General features: G+C 44.1%; 2 protein-coding genes across 2 annotated transcripts in view; both read left to right on the top strand.

Moving 5' to 3' along the window:
- Positions 1 to 8,479, top strand: part of rxfp1 (relaxin family peptide receptor 1) — a 101,428-nt gene extending 92,949 nt beyond the window's left edge. Inside the window, exons 16-18 of the mRNA XM_074674230.1 lie at positions 3,750 to 4,160; positions 4,315 to 4,533; positions 6,456 to 8,479. Of these exons, the coding sequence (XP_074530331.1) occupies positions 3,750 to 4,160; positions 4,315 to 4,533; positions 6,456 to 6,853 (1,028 nt within the window). The 3' untranslated portion in view covers positions 6,854 to 8,479. The remainder of the gene's footprint in view (positions 1 to 3,749; positions 4,161 to 4,314; positions 4,534 to 6,455) is intronic.
- Positions 8,480 to 10,123: 1,644 nt separating this feature from the next.
- The window catches only part of etfdh (electron transfer flavoprotein dehydrogenase), a 22,381-nt gene continuing 12,808 nt past the window's right edge, over positions 10,124 to 19,696 (top strand). The window contains 10 exon segments of the mRNA XM_074673958.1: positions 10,124 to 10,348; positions 11,087 to 11,245; positions 11,686 to 11,915; positions 12,780 to 12,861; positions 13,797 to 13,853; positions 13,856 to 13,914; positions 14,286 to 14,363; positions 17,052 to 17,198; positions 18,295 to 18,435; positions 19,694 to 19,696. The exon segment at positions 19,694 to 19,696 is cut by the window's right edge and continues 141 nt beyond it. Coding sequence (XP_074530059.1) covers positions 10,318 to 10,348; positions 11,087 to 11,245; positions 11,686 to 11,915; positions 12,780 to 12,861; positions 13,797 to 13,853; positions 13,856 to 13,914; positions 14,286 to 14,363; positions 17,052 to 17,198; positions 18,295 to 18,435; positions 19,694 to 19,696 — 987 coding nt within the window. The 5' untranslated portion in view covers positions 10,124 to 10,317.

Genomic DNA, 19,696 nt, shown 5'->3' with positions numbered 1-19,696 from the left:
AGGAAGTCAGAGCTCGGACAGGAAGTCAGAGCATCTGCTTTAAGGCCTCTCTGCTCCTCTTACACATCCTACTGCTCCTCTCACACCTCCTACAGCTCCTCTTACACCTCCAACTGCTCCTCTTACACCTCCTACTGCTCTTCTTACACCTCCTACTGTTCCCCTTACATCTCCTACTGCTCCTCTTACACCTCCTACAGCTCCTCTTACACCTCCTTCACATCCTACTGCTCCTCTTACACCTCCTACAGCGTGACATTGAACCCTTTTCTTTCCGACGCCGCAGCCTAGCAGCATCCTCCTTCACGCTGAGGATCCTGAGGAGGGTCATTCCTGCAGCACGCAGAGCCCATGAAGTGTTTCTGGTCATGAGTTCAGATGTTTTTATCATCCTCAGAGGAAAAGAGCATCTGTAGAGAGCGCGCTGACACCTGAGCTGAAAGGAAAGTTCAAGAACTCACTCAACAGACGGCCCTCTGCAGAGGAGCACAGTTAGCTTTAATCACTGTATATAAACAGCTTTATTAACGGCTCATACACGTATTTCAGTCTGTTTCCTCACAACGGATGTTATCTGAAGATCAGGTCTAAATGATGCTGTTCTGCTGTTACAAAGACTCAGCTTCAGGACAGGATGTTCAGTCCCCGTCTCACAGGAAATGGTTTTATCTCCCTGAACCCACCGTGAGTACAGCGCCTCAAAACATTCAGCAAGTTTCAGTCAAAGGAAAAACCTCCTTCAGGAGAATCACTTCAAAAGTCATCTTTAGATATGCTCACATTTTTATATTTGCCTGTTTATTATCCAAAATTTACTGTCTCTATTTATTGTTTCTATTTATTTATTGTTTCTATTTATTTATTGTTTCTATTTATTGTTTCTATTTATTGTTTCTATTTATTGTTTCTATTTATTGTTTCTATTCGTGGCTAAGTCTGACTTTCCAGGGACAACATGGATCCATTCACAGCGCAAACACACAAACTCAAACTAAACTTAGCAGCGAGAAGTCGATTCTGTTTTTCTTCTGGAAGAAAACGATTTCTGTGATTAATTTTGTAGTGATGGTGGAGACTGGAGCCAAACTGTCAGACAGAAAAAGGACAGAAGAGCAGAAGAAAGAGAAAAAGGAGGGAGATAGAGCACAAGATAAAGGCTAATACACAAACTAAAGGCTAAAACACAAGCTAAAGGCTAATACACAAGCTAAAGGCTAAAACACAAGCTAAAGGCTAAAAAGGTTAATGTGTTTGTGCTAATGTTTTTATCCAACCCACAGTCAGCAGTTATTCTGCAGTGGTCTGTTCAAACTTGAGAGTCTATCAATAAAATGAAGAGCCAGGTTACGTTAGCTCTGCTTGGTGAGGTTGGAGTTGGTAGATGAGCTCTGGTAGGACAGAACCAGGATTCACTAACGTTACACGTTACAGAGACGTCTGAGAGCACCGGGCTGTGAGGAGAGAGAAATATAGCAGCTGCTAAACTACGCTACAAACTGACAAAGTTAGCTTGTTGTTAGCTCTGCTTGGTGAGGTTGGAGTTGGTAGATGAGCTGAACCAGGGTGTACCGAGCTAAACGTCTGTGTAGATGAATCCTTCTGAAAGCTCTGCTGTGATAAAAGATGTTTTTCCCGTGTATAATAAAGACATGATTATCGTCTTTTCTCCTTCTTGGTTTTGTCATATCTTCTCTTGCCACGGTGCAGTGTGCCCTTCAGCTTTCTGAAGACTTTGTAATTTAGATTTTTAAAGCTCCTTTCACAGTAAACATCCTGAGAATTAAATAAACGCTCTGTTTTTTTTTTGTGTTGAATCCATGAATTCCTCTCTCTGAAAGCAGCCGTAACCTCTCCAGAGTAAACAGGAAACCGCCGCTCGGTGACTCCCACGGTCACTGTACATACATTAAACCACCCGGGGCTCTGGCGTGTTTATTGTTGAGCTCTGCAGGAGGTCCAGGCTCCTTTTCCAGCTGAGCTCTGCCTAAACGCAGCGCAGCGTGTCGCAGCAGACGGTGATTATAAATTCACAGCGCGGGCTGTGCACTGATTTGCATCGTATTGTTCTGAGTATCTCGTTTACAACGAGGAAACAAAGACAGATCTACCCTCAGGTCTTATTTTCTGTTTCTCTTTTTTTGGCGCTGCTTTCTGCTCTGCGTGGTTCATCCCTCACCACTGGTTTGTCCTGAGGTGTTTTCTTATTTATGGATTTAAAGCTGTTTGGTCACCTCTCAGAGGGTTCACGTCTGTTTTGTTATGGTTGTCAGGTTGGTTAGGGTTTTCTGTAACGGCTGAACTTTCCACCCTCAGTTCCCAGAAACTGGTTCTGGTTCTGTTGGAGGAGAAGTGCTTCATGAGGAGCGTTAATGGCTCAGGCTTTACAGCGTAATCACTTTGCAAAGGGCTGCTCCATTTTCCTCTGAGTGCACCGTTCAATACCGTGATTGAATAAATCTTCATAAGTGGAGTAATGTTTCTGTACGCTGAGCATCTGTCCACAGGAGGACGGCTCATCTATGTTCAGTGTTTCTACATCACCCCCCCAGCTCAGTGTTTTTTTAGTTTCTGCAGTTTTATTCTTTTATCATCCACATTTTATTCTACATCCATTTCCCAACGTTACAGATAAAACTTCACATAAAACAGGAACTTTTCCCAGGAACGGGAACCTTTTGAGGAACCCTGTTTGTTTCCAAAGCTGGAACCAGGTCTGAGTGCAGAGCAGGAAGTAGACCTCTCTGAAGTCCCAGGAACTTTATGAACGGTGCCTGAAGATGGTCTCATTTACACTGAAACAATAGGATCTGAATTTATATAAAAATACTGAGAGATCACACACGGGGGGGGGGGGGGGGGGGGTCATGTTTATTTCCACATCATTAACAGGCTCTCACTTACACTCAGTCACCAGCTGAGCAGAGACAGGCTGAGGACACAGGAAGTTTTAAGAATCTGAACAGCTGGACTCAGGTGGAGGCCTCCATCTTTGTTTGTCCCGTCCATGCTGAGGCTCAGCAGAGACTCATTAACAGTTCTGCTAATTAGTCCGTTCACTGAATGACTGTCTGAGAGCAGCTCCACACGGTGCTGGTCTGATCTGAATCACCTCGCCCCAGGTGGAGGAGGAGGTGGAGGAGGACATACGTCCCACACTCTGTGAAATCTCTTACAGGGAGGATCCTGAAGCTGACGGCGCTTCAGTCAGACTTCGTTTCAAGTGTTTAAGTTATTTCTGTTTGTTGTTTCACGCCAGAACTGATCCTGGTCCTGCTCTGCACTGAAGCTCATCCTGATCCTGATCCTGATCCTGATCCTGATCCTGGTTCTGATCCTGATCCTGATCCTGATCTTGATCCTGATCCTGATCCTGATCCTGATCCTGATCCTGATTCTGATCCTGATCCTGATCCTGACCCTGATCCTGATCCTGATCCTGATCCTGATCCTGATCCTGATTCTGATCCTGATCCTGATCCTGACCCTGATCCTGATCCTGATCCTGGTTCTGATCCTGATCCTGATCCTGATCCTGATCCTGATCCTGGTTCTGATCCTGATCCTGATCCTGATCTTGATCCTGATCCTGATCCTGATCCTGATCCTGATCTTGATCCTGATCCTGATTCTGATCCTGACTATGATCCTGATCCTGGTTCTGATCCTGATCCTGATCCTGATCCTGATCCTGATTCTGATCCTGATCCTGACCCTGATCCTGATCCTGATCCTGGTTCTGGCTCTTGCAGGTGCAGACGGGCTCATGGGAATCTACCTCTTCATGATCGGCGCCTACGACCTGAAGTTCCGCGGCGAGTACAACCGGCACGCCCAGGCCTGGATGGACAGCGGTCAGTGCCAGGTCATCGGCTCCCTGGCCATGCTGTCCACGGAGGTCTCGGTCCTGCTCCTCACCTACCTCACTCTGGAGAAGTACATCTGCATCGTCTACCCGTTCAAGTACCTGACCCCGGGCTGGAGGCGCACCGTCACCATCCTGCTGGGGATTTGGGTGTTCGGGTTCATCGTCGCCTTCCTGCCGCTGGTCTGCAAGGGGCTGTTTCGCAATTTCTACGGGACCAACGGCGTCTGCTTCCCGCTGCACTCTGAGCAGCCGGAGACGCTGTGGGCTCACGTTTACTCCATCGTCATTTTCCTGGGTGGGGATTTCTGTCATCCTCTGTGTTTTCAGGTTTTCTTATTGTTTATTTGAAGTTTTCTTTCTGCAGTTTGGTTTAGAGGCACAGTGCCCCCGCCTGGCAGAGAGCGTGTCTTCATCTACACTGTCACTGCAGACTGTTCCTCTCTCCTCAGGTCTGAACCTGGTGGCGTTCCTCATCATCGTGCTCTCCTACGCCAGCATGTTCTACAACATCCAGAGGACAGGGACGCAGACCACCAAGTACAGCAACCACATCAAGAAGGAGGTGACCATCGCCAAGAGGTTCTTCTCCATCGTCATCACCGACTCCCTCTGCTGGATCCCCATCTTCATCCTGAAGATCCTGTCCCTGCTGCAGGTGGAGATCCCCGGTACGGTAGACCTGCCCTGACTCTGTGTCCTCACAAAGCCCTGTCAGCGTTTTCATCCTTTGTTCTGTGAATGTTTAATAAACTCTGACACCGTGTTTTTCTGGCCTGGTTTGGGTCCACGGAGTCGATTAACGCTGACAGCCAGAACTGCAGCTGCCCTCCTCTTCATCAACATCCTCGCCGCTCTCTGAGCAACGCTCGGTGCAGAGACGGGTTTTATTAAACCTGTGTTCCTGAAGTCATCCATGTGTTTTTACAGAAGGTTTCTTAACGACACGTTAAAGAGCAGCTAACTGTGGCCACTCCACTCAGCTGGGCAGACCCCAGTGACCCATCAGTCCTGGTAAATCCACTGTAACACAGCCTGCTGGTTTTTGCTGCCTAATTGGGTCCCCTGTTGGGATGTAAAGGATTTCGTTAATTAAACAAATGGCTTAGTGGAAAGGGATTTCTCTTTCCTGTAACATGGTCACTGTAATAACTTCTGACACCGCTGATGAACCATAGCTCTGCTCGTTTACTTCCTCTGACTTTTCACCAATTAAGCCTCTGCAGCTGCAGCCATGGCTCGATACGCTGAGCTTTGGCCTGATTTACTTTATCCTCCAGGTCTCTGCCTGTGGATATTTTTATCTTTGGTGTAGCAGTGAGATATTCAGATGATGCCAGGGGGTTAATTTAAGATTTACTCTTACATCAAGTGTAAAGGAATTATAACTGGTTATGAAAAGTCCAGGTCAAAGAAAGGCTGGAAACCTGATAATCAGGAACTGGGATTAAACTTTATCCTTTACAACTCTGCATGTTACAGATGTTTGGACGGGAATCCCTCAATCTGCCGGTAAACTGCTTAAAATGATCCATTCTTCAACTACTTTTACTTTTTTTACTTATTTCCTAAGACTGATAATTAGCTTAAGAGCTTCATTAAGAGATAGATGAAATGATGAGGCCATAGCATCAGGATCTCCTAATTTAACCATGACCTGTAAGAGGGTGGGCCTTGTTAGAGTCTGATTTATACCAACAATCCAAACTGAAGTTTAAAGTAATGTAATAAAACCTGAAATGTAATAACTGGTTGATTGTGTAACAAAATCGCTGAGACCAAAGTGTAAATGTTTTTAACTACATCGTGTTGTTGTTACTTATCATGCTCCATCAGACCTCAAACACCAAGGTCAAACACCAAGGTCAAACACCAAGGTCAAACACCAAGGTCGGCCCGTAGCTTTGCCAGAAACAGGGCTGGCCAATCAGAGGGAAGGGGTTTGTGGAGCAGGAAGTCTTAAAGAGTCAGCATTTAAGATTTACAGAGTCAGAGTTTTGTTGGTGTGAGCAGGTAAAACGCAGCCAAAAAAAGCTGTTTTCCTTTGTCTGTTTTCAGTTTCCTGTTTCGCTGTGCGGTAGAAACGTTTCTGTTCTGACTGTGTCAGAGTTTTTAATTAGAGCCTGAAACATAATCAGCGTGAAGTGATGAGAATCCTCACCTGGAGGCCTGATCACTGAATTGATCCTGGTGTTTCCTGGCGTCCTGTTCCCGGGGTTGGGATATCTCAGGAAAGCCTGGGGCCAGTTTCTCTGACTGGGCTGATAATCCTGTTGGATCCATGAAAAGTGTTGGCAGAGTGATGATCCAACTGAATCTGCTAAAGGAAATACCAGCACAGTGTTCATCAGAGCAGGACGGGTTGAGCTGGATCAGTGGATCAGTGGATCAGTGGATCAGTGGATCAGTGGATCAGTGGATCAGTGGATCAGTGGATCAGTGGATGGGGATGTTTAGGTTTTTGGTTTATAAATACACCGACATGTATCGGCCCCTGTGCTCTTTCAGTTTGTGGTTATATCTGAGCTGCTGCTCCACCGAGCTGAGGAGGCGTCAGTGACGTTACAGTAACTCCCTCTCCCTGTGTCTGCAGGCACCATCAGCTCCTGGGTGGTGATCTTCATCCTGCCCATCAACAGCGCCCTGAACCCCATCCTGTACACCCTGACCACGCGGCCTTTCAAAGAGACCATCCTGCAGGTTTGGGCCAACTACAGGCAGAGACGGCCTCTGCTCAGCGGGCACCTGGCCCAGCCGCCGTCACTCACCTGGCAGGAAATGTGGCCGCTGCAGGAGAACAACCACGGCCTGGCCACGGGACCCACGCTCCAACCCACGGGCACGATGGCCAAGCTCACCCCGGTGGAGCAAACTAATGAGGGCTACGGCGACGAGAGCCAGAGCACGGCACAGCAGAAACACCACATCGTGCTGTCGGTGTGCTCACAGAAACAAACGCCCCCACACACCAAACTCCTGAACTCCTCCTGAAGATGAACGACTACATCGATCTTTGGGAGATTTCATCCGTCGCCTCAGCAGATCCAGGCTCAGCGAACCCACTGTGAGCAGAAACTCTCCCCGTCCCCACGGAGCAGAAACACAGCCTCATTTCTCATCAGCTGGCGTTCCTCAACGTCTCATCGTCAGCTCTGCTTCCCGCTAAGGGCTGAAATCAAAATTTAAAATGTTTTTATTTTATAATTTAAACTCTGCTGCTTATATTCAGTTAATAATCTCAAACAGTGATTAAAGAGGATATTTGGTTTGAACTCATTAGTTTAGCCTCGTTAAAAGTTAGCCTTCGCTTCTTTGGCTCTAAAACGTGTTGTTGAATCCTGAGGGGATGTTTGAGTTCATTAAAAACTTTGGAAACAAAACTTAACCAAGAGAAACGTAGAGATTTTAAATGTCAGTCCAAGCTCCTAACAAAAAGTGAAGATATTTTATTGAACATGCTGAGATGCAGCCCTGTGATTGGCTGGCGACCAGTCCACAGTGTACCCCGCCTCTCGTCCAATGATAGCTGGGATAGACTCCAGCCACCCGCGGTTTGGAAAATGAATGGCTGAATGTTGGGATGCTCAGAGATCCCTCAGAGATGAGATGGGTTATGGTTATGACGCAGGGTGGACGTTCAGGCTTTCAGCACAAAGCAAAAACTACAGGATATGCAGCTAAAGGCATGAAGAGTTTACGGTCTGAAGATGGTCCCTGCAGATCAAACTCTCCATGATCCAGTTTACATGAGCTTTTTAACACCGCTCAGCCATCTGAGGAAGACGCTCACTGCTGTTCACCGTGCCTTCCTCCAGGCCCTGCCAGAGATTTCTGCGATAACCTTTATTTATTTTCTAAAACAGAACTGTGAAGAAACAAAGTAGCTCAAACCATCATGTGTTTGCATTAAGATGTGTCCTGTGTCTGCTGGTCTCAACTTGCTTTGGATGCTTTCCTCTTTTTCAGACTGAGGAGCACATTTGTAACAAGCCGTCTCAAAGTTTCGTCTCATCATGATCATAAAACCTGCCGGCTACTCGTAACTAAAAATGAAGTCATGGTACTTATTGTTTCAGCGTTTGTCCATTTGTCTGAGAAGGGAAAGAAACTCTGTTTAAATTCTGTAAACGTGTTTGAAGATGAAAATCTGTTGAATGTAATGTTTGAGACTTGTTCAGAGCTTTTCATGAACTTTTCTACATCCTGTCCTGGAGTCCTCAGCTGGTCTGGGGCTGAAGCTGGACTCAGCGTTTGCTCTCTGATCACAGCAGATATTACAGACACATGCAGAGTGAAGGTGTTTGGTCAGAGATGATGAACTCTTTCATTCATACTCTGTTCGATGAGGAGCTGATTCCTGTGGAAACTGAACTTTTCAAACACTGATTATTTATTGATGTAAGACAAACTGTGGTACAGCTCGGGGAGTTTAGATCAGCTAATGAAGTACAGATCAGTGATTATATGGAGTGTGCTGTTTACATACACAGTGTGTGTACCGTGTTTACATGTCTGGACAGAGGGACACCAGCAGCTCGCTCATGTACGTCCTCAGACTTTTGATGTTCAGGAAGCTGTTGGTCAACGTGTGTTTTTATTTGATTTGTTCTGTTGACTTGTGCCATATAATGCATTTCTTTGACAAACTGTATTTGTTTATTGTTTTATTTGTCTTAAATGTTGAAAATAAATGTGTTCCTAAACTCTACCAGCTGAATGGCCTTTTATTTGTATTTGGCTAACGATGGTTATTTACTGAGACAAACCCTGGAGGTCACCACCAAACTGACCCTGGAGTCTGTTTGCTGTAGGGAGGTCTGCTGACGACAGATCTGTATCTGTATTTATACTCAGCTGGACGAGCATCGCCTGAAGTAACCAGAGGCTCATCCACCCTGACGTCAGGACTCCGGTTGTAGATGAGCGGCAGGAGCTCCACCCATTGGTCCAGAACCTCTCTGATAGCTGCCAGTCTGTCGTGTTGAGGACAGCCTGGGCTGGTGTCACCACTGATTTAATGAATCATTGGTGACAACTCATTAAATTTATAGACTGAAATGACGGCCTGAAACACTGTCTGACCAGACTCTGCATCTGACAAACTACAGGTAAACACATTTCTGTATCAACCTGTACACAAGCACACAAGACCCAGGTACTGATCCATCTTCACTGTCTTTGCCCTGTCCTTACCACCAGTTTGAACTCAGGAGCCTAACTTACAGTAGATCAACGAGCCACTGTGCTGTCATACACTGAACTGTGGCATTTAAAGGCATTTATTTTATTGTCTTGATGTTGGGTTTCTGCTAATAAAATTGTATTAACATTTATGGGTCTAGACCTGTAAATGTTTTTGTAAAGTGTCTTGAAATAACATTTGTTATGATTTGGCGCAATATAAATAAGATTGATTGATTGATTGATTGATTGATTGATTGATTGATTGATTGATTGATTGATTGATTGATTGATTGATTGATTTAAACAGCATTACTGTGTTTAACAAGCTATGAGAAGTTTACCCATTTTCATTCACACACACATTCATCCCACATTTTCATGCATCAATTTATTATTATTATTATTATTATTATTATTATTATTATTATTATTATTATTATTATTATTATTATTGTTATCAAACTATCTTTTTGAATTTCCTATTTACCTGAATTTCTCCTCAAGGGCAATTAAAGTATATTCTATCTATCTATCTATCTATCTATCTATCTATCTATCTATCTATCTATCTATCTATCTATCTATCTATCTATCTATCTATCCATTCATTCATATATTTTATTTATTTATATATTTTCCCTGCCTGGACAGGGAGCCAAAGTGTGGAAGTCTCTAACAAATGAGGATAAACCTGAGCTCAGGTTTTTACACTGACTTCAGTTCCTCACTCATTGATTTATTTTGACCAGAAACTAAGACCTTAAGTGAAACACGCAGAAAGAATCTCTTTGTATTGGATCAATCTGATTAAATTAATTACATTTTATGAAGCTAAAAGTTTTAACTCCGTCACATTTGACCCGGACACATCAGGAGAGTTAGATATAACGGAGGGTAATTGTGTAGTTTAACCTTTGTGTCTGATAAAACATCTACCGTTACCTTAAACGACTTCTGTTATTACTACGCCTGATTTATATACAGTACAAACTATGGTTTACACTGCCCATCACTGACACTGTGGTATAGAGATCTGCTCATGCGCAGTTACCCCGGTGCGCCGCGCGCTGACGGCGCTCCGCTGCCGCAGCATTGGACGCTCGCTGGCGGGCGTGTTATGAGACGTATTTTGTAAGGTGTCGGTTCAATGTTTGTTTTCTGAGCGGGTTGGTTACACAAGCTTTGACCAGCAGCACCGTGGGATACTACGGCTTCACTTCGTCCACAGGAGGAGACTCTGCTCTGAGCCAGAGCTTAAACTAGCTGTCACAATGTTTCCAGCCAGCAGATACTCAAGTAAAGGTACGTGGAGCTAACGGCTAGTTAGCAGGAGCGGTGGAGGTGGGTGCTGGACTGGACCAGCGGCTCAGTCCGACCAGGCTGGGTCAGTTATAGCTGGAAACACTAACACTGGAGCAGTAGCTGCTGTTTTTACAACATGACCAACTTTAATTTGAGGTTTCCTCAAAGTCTTCGGGCTAGCATGATCCTAAACCTCACTGTCCGTCCGCTAAAGTTAGCATCAAGCTACAATGTAGGTGAAAGTTGAATGAAGATGTAGGTCATGTGAACGGTGTCCTTGCTCTGGGTTACACATCTGAAACACATGTTTACTTACATTCCTGTGGTTTACATGCACCGTCATTGATTCAGATCATTACAGCGAAGTTTGGAGCTTCCTCAGTGAAAAGTCTGATGACTTTGAAGTTAGGGTTAGCTTAGCTTTTAGCATGTTGCTCCTGCTGCAACTTCATATGTGGCAGCTGCTAGCCTCCAGCTGTTTCCTGCAGTATGTACACATAACCTCTGATAGTCTGCCCTGAACTATCAGAGGTAATGAAAGAGTCTCACAGCAGAGTTATTATAATATATATTAACAGATTATTTTTTAATGATTAATTCATGGTGTGTAGTTTCTGTTATGTAATTAGAGAACCAGATCAAGCTCAGCTGATCCATTGAGTAAACTGTCCAGCTGATAGAGGCTCACTCCCACCCGTTTCAGCTGGTCCTAACTGGTCCTGGTCTCCCCCCTTGCAGCCCACAGGTGTATCAGGGCATTGAAGAGCGTGCAAACAGAGTATGCTGCCCCTCAGCTCTACACAAGACTACACAAACGGACATGCTCCTCTGTGTCAACACCTCAGATAACAACACACTACACGATCCACCCCCGAGACAAAGACTCACGATGGGAAGGTAAGCCTGTGTCTTCTCTAAACGCCACGATGAATCCAGGTGTGGTCAGAGAAGTTTTTATTTATTTATTTATTTGGAGGGTTGGTTGTTGTTTATTATAGTGAAATAGATTTATGTCCACAAATTATTCAGCCTTCAGTCTAATGTTTACAGAACATGACAGGGTCAGTATCATTGTTTGATTTTACCCTTTTTAATCTTATTTTCACCTTTTCACTGACTTTATCTCTTGTTTAGAGGAACGTCTTATGCTCGGTGTATTTCCAGTTTCTCAAACCGTTGCCTGTGTCAGAGAAAAAGGAATAAAATCTGTTCATGCTGAAGTATGTTTGGAAGGAAAACATAAAGAATAGTTTTTGCATCCACAGTAAAGCAGTCCTGTTGTATTCTTCAGGTTGGGTGGTGTTCACCCTAATCCTCTCCCTCTTGTCCTCCCTCAGGTATCGAGATGGAAAGGTTTGCAGATGAGGCAGATGTTGTGATTGTGGGCGGGGGTCCTGCAGGTCTGTCAGCAGCCATTCGTCTGAAACAGCTGGCCAACGAACATGAGAAGGAGCTGCGTGTGTGTCTGGTGGAGAAGGCGTCTCAGATCGGGGCCCACACCCTGTCAGGAGCCTGTTTAGAGCCCAGTGCCCTCATCGAGCTCTTCCCTGACTGGAAGGAACGAGGGGTGAGTGTGTAAAGATACCAGTGGCCCATCAGGCCAGGCGACATTTCCCAGTTCAGACAGACTCTGCTCCAGCTCAGGGGCTGGTTTTGGAGTGGAGCTGACTGTCAGGCCTGTTAGTGGGCGTCGTGGGCTGTACAGTCTCCATGGGGACAGAGGAGCTGATCACAGACCTGTCGGATTAGTTTCTGGCTCATCAGACAGTCGACTGTTTTATCTCAAGCAGAGGAAGCAGAGCCATAAGCTGGTTCTCTAACATCAGGCTCTTTTTCCTGATTGCACCTGCTCAAATGGTAGACGGCGCCATGGCAACACGCCGCGTGATAGAGATAACTAAAACACACACAGACATACCAGCCACCTTATGACTACCTGAGCAATCTCCTGCAGTCTGAGAAAACTGAGCTTCATTTCTTTTTTACATGATGAACTCTCTGACTCCTACTTTTGTGTGAAGACGAGTTTTTCAGAGAGTTTTTCAGAGGAAACTGACCTTTTCCTAAGCTCCACCCTGACTTAACACATGGAGCGTGAGCACTCAAATCCTGAGCTCTGGTTGTTAACGGTGTGTGATTCAAGTTCCCATCTCACCTCCACCCTCAGAGACGCTCCATCAGCTGCTCAGTGATGTATTCATATGATGTGTCATATGTTACGTGACTGAGTTATAAATAACACGGCACTTTTACTCCACATACGTGTCTTAGTTATACACTTCATCACTGGCATTCATCTACGCTCGTCACCTGTGCTACGTGGCATAAATCTGTATAAATGATATAAAACGTGTGAAAATAAAAACTGTTCAAACTCTGAAACTCTCCTCAGGTCAAACTTTAACCAACACAAACTGTGTTTTTTCCACAGGCACCCCTGAACACTCCAGTGACTGAAGACGTGTTCAGCATTTTAACAGAGAAATACAGAATCCCTGTGCCCATTTTACCAGGTGAGCTGCTCTGTTCACTACGCTGGTGATGTGAGAGGACGTTTACAGCCTCTGCTTTATAAATCAACTTTAAAGGGTGTTTCTTTGGTTTCAGTCAGAATCAAAATTACTTTTTCCTCTTCCTGTGTGATTTGGCCTGAGAGGAGAATAGCTCCTGGTGAGTGAAGTGCTGAAAGGTGATGTGCTGAAAGGTGACGTGCTGAAAGGTGACGTGCTAAAAGGTGACGTGCTGAAAGGTGACGTGCTGAAAAGTGACGTGCTGAAAGGTGACGTGCTGAAAGGTGACGTGCTGAAAAGTGACGTGCTGAAAGGTGACGTGCTGAAAGGTGACGTGCTGAAAGGTGACGTGCTGAAAGGTGACGTGCTGAAAGGTGACGTGCTGAAAGGTGACGTGCTGAAAAGTGACGTGCTGAAAGGTGACGTGCTGAAAGGTGACGTGCTGAAAGGTGACGTGCTGAAAGGTGACGTGCTGAAAGGTGACGTGCTGAAAGGTGACGTGCTGAAAGGTGACGTGCTAAAAAGTGACGTGCTGAAAGGTGACGTGCTGAAGGGTGACGTGAAAGGGTGACGTGAAAGGTGACGTGTGTGTAAGATCCCAGAGGTTTTTACACCAATGATGAGGCAAACAGGTGACTCTTACTATCAGGTTTAAACTGTGATTAGATTAGTTAAAAAAATCTTCCTGGGTAAATTAACACCTTATATTTCTTAAACCTTTTTCCATCACTGTGATTTTTGGCTCAGAACTACAGAAACATGTGGGACTATCAGATCTTTGTCGTATTTAGCATTTCCTTGGTCAGTTCAGTGACGCACAGATGGAGTTATCACCACTTAGCGTCACGTTGAGAGGATTTTGTCACAGTTTGTTAAACCATTAAAACGTGTTGGTGCTGTTTTTCCTGTGGGTGATTTTTCTCTCCAACGCTCTGCAGGCCTACCCATGGTGAACCATGGTAACTACATCGTGCGTCTGGGGAACTTTGTGCGCTGGCTGGGGAGCAGGCTGAGGAGCTGGGGGTGGAGATTTATCCTGGATACGCTGCAGCTGAGGTGAGTTTGTTATTTAACACTGTGAGACAGAGGCTTCTCAGACACCAGTGTTCTGGTTTGAAGCCTTCGGAGCTGGTTTGTTCTGACTCTCCAGCTGTTTGTAGGGTAATTTGGGTTTTTTAGGGTTTGAAGTCTTAAAACAGCTTCTCTCAGCATTAACACACTGGGTCCTGGGGAAACGTTGATGTCTCTGACTTTTTGCAGCAAAGTGTAAAAGCATTAGCTGGCTCAGTGTCCAGTAAGGTCTGTCTATAAATCACACTGTTTGTCTGCTGACTGATTTATCTCTCAGCTTCCTCCGAGGACAAACAGACGGTCAGTTTGAGCGCGGCAGATTGATCCAGTCAGTGATTCTCTGCTGTGTTTTCCAGGTTTTGTTTCATGAAGATGGAAGTGTCAAAGGAATCGCCACCAACGACGTGGGCATTTCCAAGGATGGTTCACCTAAGGTACGGTCAGCACAGAAGCTGGTTCATCATTATACAGCTCAGCCATGGTCAGTCTTAGCTTACAGCCCACTCTGTGTTTCCTGAGAGATTACAGACACAGGTCAGCCTGAGAAATGCTGGGACCTTAAGTGGCTCTGACTCTGAGAGACTGATGAGAAACAAACAAATATAACCAGCAGCTCAGACACACTTTGAGTCAGGGGCTGTGATAAACACGGGTTTATAACCAGCAGCTCAGACACACTTTGGGTCAGGGGCTGTGAGAAACACGGGTTTATAACCAGCAGCTCAGACACACTTTGAGTCAGGGGCTGTTTAATACCTGGCGTCAAGACTGAGTCACCAGGTGGATCTCTGTCAGAGACGCTGCGTTAACGTCACAGAGCGTTTTCCACTGTTAATGAACATAACGAGGACCATACAGGACGGTGGTCTTCCTCTTGTTGTTTAGTTTCTGTTTGTTGTTTAGTTTCTGTTTGTTGTTTAGTTTCTGTTTGTTGTTTAGTTTCTGTTTGTTGTTTCTGTCTGTTGTTTAGTTTCTGTTGTTTAGTTTCTGTTTGTTGTTTAGTTTCTGTTTGTTGTTTCTGTCTGTTGTTTAGTTTCTGTTGTTTAGTTTCTGTTTGTTGTTTAGTTTCTGTTTGTTGTTTAGTTTCTGTTTGTTGTTTCTGTCTGTTGTTTAGTTTCTGTCTGTTGTTTAGTTTCTGTCTGTTGTTTAGTTTCTGTTGTTTAGTTTCTGTCTGTTGTTTAGTTTCTGTCTGTTGTTTAGTTTCTGTCTGTTGTTTAGTTTCTGTCTGTTGTTTAGTTTCTGTCTGTTGTTTAGTTTCTGTCTGTTGTTTAGTTTCTGTCTGTCAAGTTTCTGTCTGTTGTTTAGTTTCTGTCTGTTGTTTAGTTTCTGTCTGTTGTTTAGTTTCTGTTGTTTAGTTTCTGTTGTTTAGTTTCTGTCTGTCTAGTTTCTGTCTGTTGTTTAGTTTCTGTTGTTTAGTTTCTGTCTGTTGTTTAGTTTCTGTCTGTTGTTTAGTTTCTGTCTGTTGTTTAGTTTCTGTCTGTTGTTTAGTTTCTGTCTGTTGTCTAGTTTCTGTCTGTTGTTTAGTTTCTGTTGTTTAGTTTCTGTCTGTTGTTTAGTTTCTGTTGTTTAGTTTCTGTCTGTTGTTTAGTTTCTGTCTGTCTAGTTTCTGTCTGTTGTTTAGTTTCTGTCTGTTGTTTAGTTTCTGTTGTTTAGTTTCTGTCTGTTGTTTAGTTTCTGTTTGTTGTTTAGTTTCTGTTTGTTGTTTAGTTTCTGTCTGTTGTTTAGTTTCTGTCTGTTTAGTTTCTGTCTGTTGTTTAGTTTCTGTCTGTTTAGTTTCTGTCTGTTGTTTAGTTTCTGTCTGTTTAGTTTCTGTCTGTTGTTTAGTTTCTGTCTGTTGTTTAGTTTCTGTCTGTTGTTTAGTTTCTGTCTGTTGTTTAGTTTCTGTCTGTTGTTTAGTTTCTGTCTGTTGTTTAGTTTCTGTCTGTTAAGTTTCTGTCTGTTGTTTAGTTTCTGTCTGTTGTTTAGTTTCTGTTGTTTAGTTTCTGTCTGTTGTTTAGTTTCTGTCTGTTGTTTAGTTTCTGTCTGTTGTTTAGTTTCTGTCTGTCTAGTTTCTGTCTGTTGTTTAGTTTCTGTCTGTTGTTTAGTTTCTGTCTGTTGTTTAGTTTCTGTCTGTCTGTTTTGTTTCTGTCTGTTGTTTAGTTTCTGTCTGTTGTTTAGTTTCTGTCTGTTGTTTAGTTTCTGTCTGTTGTTTAGTTTCTGTCTGTTAAGTTTCTGTCTGTTGTTTAGTTTCTGTCTGTTTAGTTTCTGTCTGTTGTTTAGTTTCTGTCTGTTGTTTAGTTTCTGTTGTTTAGTTTCTGTCTGTTGTTTAGTTTCTGTCTGTTGTTTAGTTTCTGTCTGTTGTTTAGTTTCTGTCTGTTGTTTAGTTTCTGTCTGTTGTTTAGTTTCTGTCTGTTTAGTTTCTGTCTGTTGTTTAGTTTCTGTCTGTTGTTTAGTTCTGTTGTTTAGTTTCTGTCTGTTGTTTAGTTTCTGTCTGTTGTTTAGTTTCTGTCTGTTGTTTAGTTTCTGTCTGTTGTTTAGTTTCTGTCTGTTAAGTTTCTGTCTGTTGTTTAGTTTCTGTCTGTTTAGTTTCTGTCTGTTGTTTAGTTTCTGTCTGTTGTTTAGTTTCTGTTGTTTAGTTTCTGTCTGTTGTTTAGTTTCTGTCTGTTGTTTAGTTTCTGTCTGTTGTTTAGTTTCTGTCTGTTTTGTTTCTGTCTGTTGTTTAGTTTCTGTCTGTTGTTTAGTTTCTGTCTGTTGTTTAGTTTCTGTCTGTTGTTTAGTTTCTGTCTGTTAAGTTTCTGTCTGTTGTTTAGTTTCTGTCTGTTTAGTTTCTGTCTGTTGTTTAGTTTCTGTCTGTTGTTTAGTTTCTGTTGTTTAGTTTCTGTCTGTTGTTTAGTTTCTGTCTGTTGTTTAGTTTCTGTCTGTTGTTTAGTTTCTGTCTGTTGTTTAGTTTCTGTCTGTTTTGTTTCTGTCTGTTGTTTAGTTTCTGTCTGTTGTTTAGTTTCTGTCTGTTTAGTTTCTGTCTGTTGTTTAGTTTCTGTCTGTTGATTAGTTTCTGTCTGTTGTCCTAATGAACGTCTGTCACTCTTCCTTCATGAGTCCATCTGTTAATCAGGACTCTGTGTCCTCCTCTGCTCCTCCTTCAGGATGTCTTTGAGAGAGGGATGGAGCTTCATGCTAAGGTCACCATGTTTGGGGAGGGCTGTCACGGACACCTGGCCAAGCAGCTCTACAAACAGTTCAACCTGCGCGAGAACTGTGAGCCACAGACCTACGCCATCGGCCTGAAGGAGGTGACTACTCATTACACCACCCAAGCTACGCTAATGATAATGCTAATGCTGGCCAGAGGCTGTGTGTGTGTGTGTGTGTGTGTGTGTGTGTGTGTGTGTGTGTGTGTGTGTGTGTGTGTGTGTGTGTGCTTTAACTCGATCTTGTCCTGATAAAGTGACTGATCAGCAGAGGACCAGAGTCCACCTGTGGTCGCCTGAGGTAACGTTTGAGTCTCAGTCTGTGAAACGCTGACGAGCTGAAATCATCCCTGAATCTGAAGTAGTCTCTGTAGAAACATGAGAATCTCTGCCCTGTCAAAACAAACTGTAGAAGTAATCAGGTAGAAAGTCAAACTTTGAGGCTGGGCAGTCATAATTCAGAGAGGAGAAACTATTTAAAACTTACTTTTCAGCCATAATTATTTCTTTCGATCCCACTATTTTGACTTTTTAATCCCCTTCTTTTAGGGATTATCTCATAATCTAAACTGGTATCTTGAAAACCTGTTTCTTTTTATCTCATAATTTAAACTTTTTTGTTTTGTACTTTTATTTAACATCTAAACATTTCAACTTGACTTTTGACCCAGTGTCTCATAGCTTTGAGTCTGTGTGATATAATGACTCAGCATCTCCTTATTTAGACATTTTTTCTGTTTGGAAACATGTTTGGGTAGCTGTTATAGCTGTTATAGCTGTTATAGCTGTTATAGCTGTTAAAGCTGTTATAGCTGTTATAGCTGTTATAGCTGTTATAGATGTTATAGCTGTTATAGCTGTCACGGCTGTTATAGATGTTATAGCTGTTATAGCTGTTATAGCTGTTATAGCTGTTATAGCTGTTATAGCTGTCACGGCTGTTATAGCTGTTATAGCTGTCACGGCTGTTATAGCTGTAATCCTGACGGTCACTCAGGTATGGTAACGGTTATCTCTGTAGCGTTTGTATCTCTTTAAATGGGTTTTCTGTGTGATCCAGACGGTACCATCAGTTTCTCTGCTTGGTGTGATCTCTGGATCAGGAACCGTCTCCTGGCCTGAAACACAGAAATGAAGGGGTGGTATAAACGGGGCCATGGTTGCTAACTCCTCTCCCTGATACCGTTTTCCTCTGAAGGTGTGGACCATCGACGAGAAGAAGTGGCGCCCGGGTCGGGTGGAGCATTCGGTGGGCTGGCCCCTGAACAGGAACACGTACGGGGGCTCCTTCCTGTACCACCTGAACGAGGGGGAGCCGCTGGTGGCCCTGGGCCTCGTGGTGAGCGGCTCTGCACACATGTTGCTGTCACATGAACTGATGTGAAAAAAACACCTCTGAATTATTCTTCAGGTGCTGAATAAACTGTGAGCTGAGCTGTCTGTCTTAATTATCATGTAATTAGTCATCGTCAGGGAAACGAGACGTGCAGGGAGAGTGCTCTGCATCATATTACAAACATGACATTATTCAGACCCTTAAAGCTGTGAAGGAGCTCAGTGTGAAGAGAGGTAAACCATCGTCTGACTCCTCTCTGCTGATTAGAAACATAATGAAAGCTCAGAGAAACTCAGAGAAAAGCTCAGAGGAAACTCAGAGAAAAGCTCAGAGGAAGCTCAGAGAAAAGCTCAGAGGAAGCTCAGAGAAAAGCTCAGAGGAAGCTCAGAGGAAGCTCAGAGAAAAGCTCAGAGGAAACTCAGAGAAAAGCTCAGAGGAAGCTCAGAGAAAAGCTCAGAGGAAGCTCAGAGAAAAGCTCAGAGGAAGCTCAGAGGAAGCTCAGAGGAAGCTCAGAGGAAGCTGAGAGGAAGCTCAGAGAAAAGCTCAGAGGAAAGCTCAGAGGAAGCTGACAGGAAGCTCAGAGGAAGCTCAGAGGAAGTTGAGAGGAGCTCAGAGGAAGCTCAGAGGAAGGCTCAGAGTAAAGCTCAGAGGAAGCTCAGAGGAAGCTGAGAGGAGCTCAGAGAGAAGTGAGTGTTCAGGATGAAAGGTGGAGGGAGTGACGGAGCTGATGGAGCTTGTTAACCTGCAGCATGTCTTTGTTTCCTTTTCTCTCTGATTGGTCGACTTGTCCCTGCTGCAGGACGTCCTCCCTCAGCTGTCTGTGCTCTCCTCCAGCCTCGCACACGCTCAGTTGGTTGTTTGAATGATGGGCTGAGTCATGAGCCTGAGATAATGAAAAGCTTTATTAAAGATGGCATCGCAGCGCTCTGTCTTCATACGCTGCTCTACAGGAACTTCCCAGCTCTGATTAAACTCTAACTTCCCGTCCCTCAGAGTGAAGTCATGTTTCTGTCCACGCAGCGCCGCACAGACCATCACCCGCTGCAGACACCGGTGGTTCACAGATTTAGTCCGTCACAGAGGAGATCTGCGCCCTGTGTGATTGTTAGGGAGGTCATGTAGTTAACGTCCATTTCACAGAGGATACACGGCCTCATCAAACTGACCAATCAAAAACCAGGACGTGAACATGATGAGGTTTCCCTTTGAGCTCCACCTGCTCTTGTTTTTTCTAAAGCAGCAGTTTTTTCTCCCGCTCCAGGTG

The sequence above is a fragment of the Halichoeres trimaculatus genome, unplaced genomic scaffold, assembly GCF_033239565.1.
Source record: "Halichoeres trimaculatus isolate MK-OKI-2021-1 unplaced genomic scaffold, fHalTri1.1 fHalTri1_scaffold_7, whole genome shotgun sequence".
NCBI classification, from domain to species: Eukaryota; Metazoa; Chordata; class Actinopteri; order Labriformes; family Labridae; genus Halichoeres; species Halichoeres trimaculatus.
The sequence above is the reverse complement of the archived record's forward strand: the minus strand, read 5'-3'. Positions and strand labels throughout refer to the sequence as shown.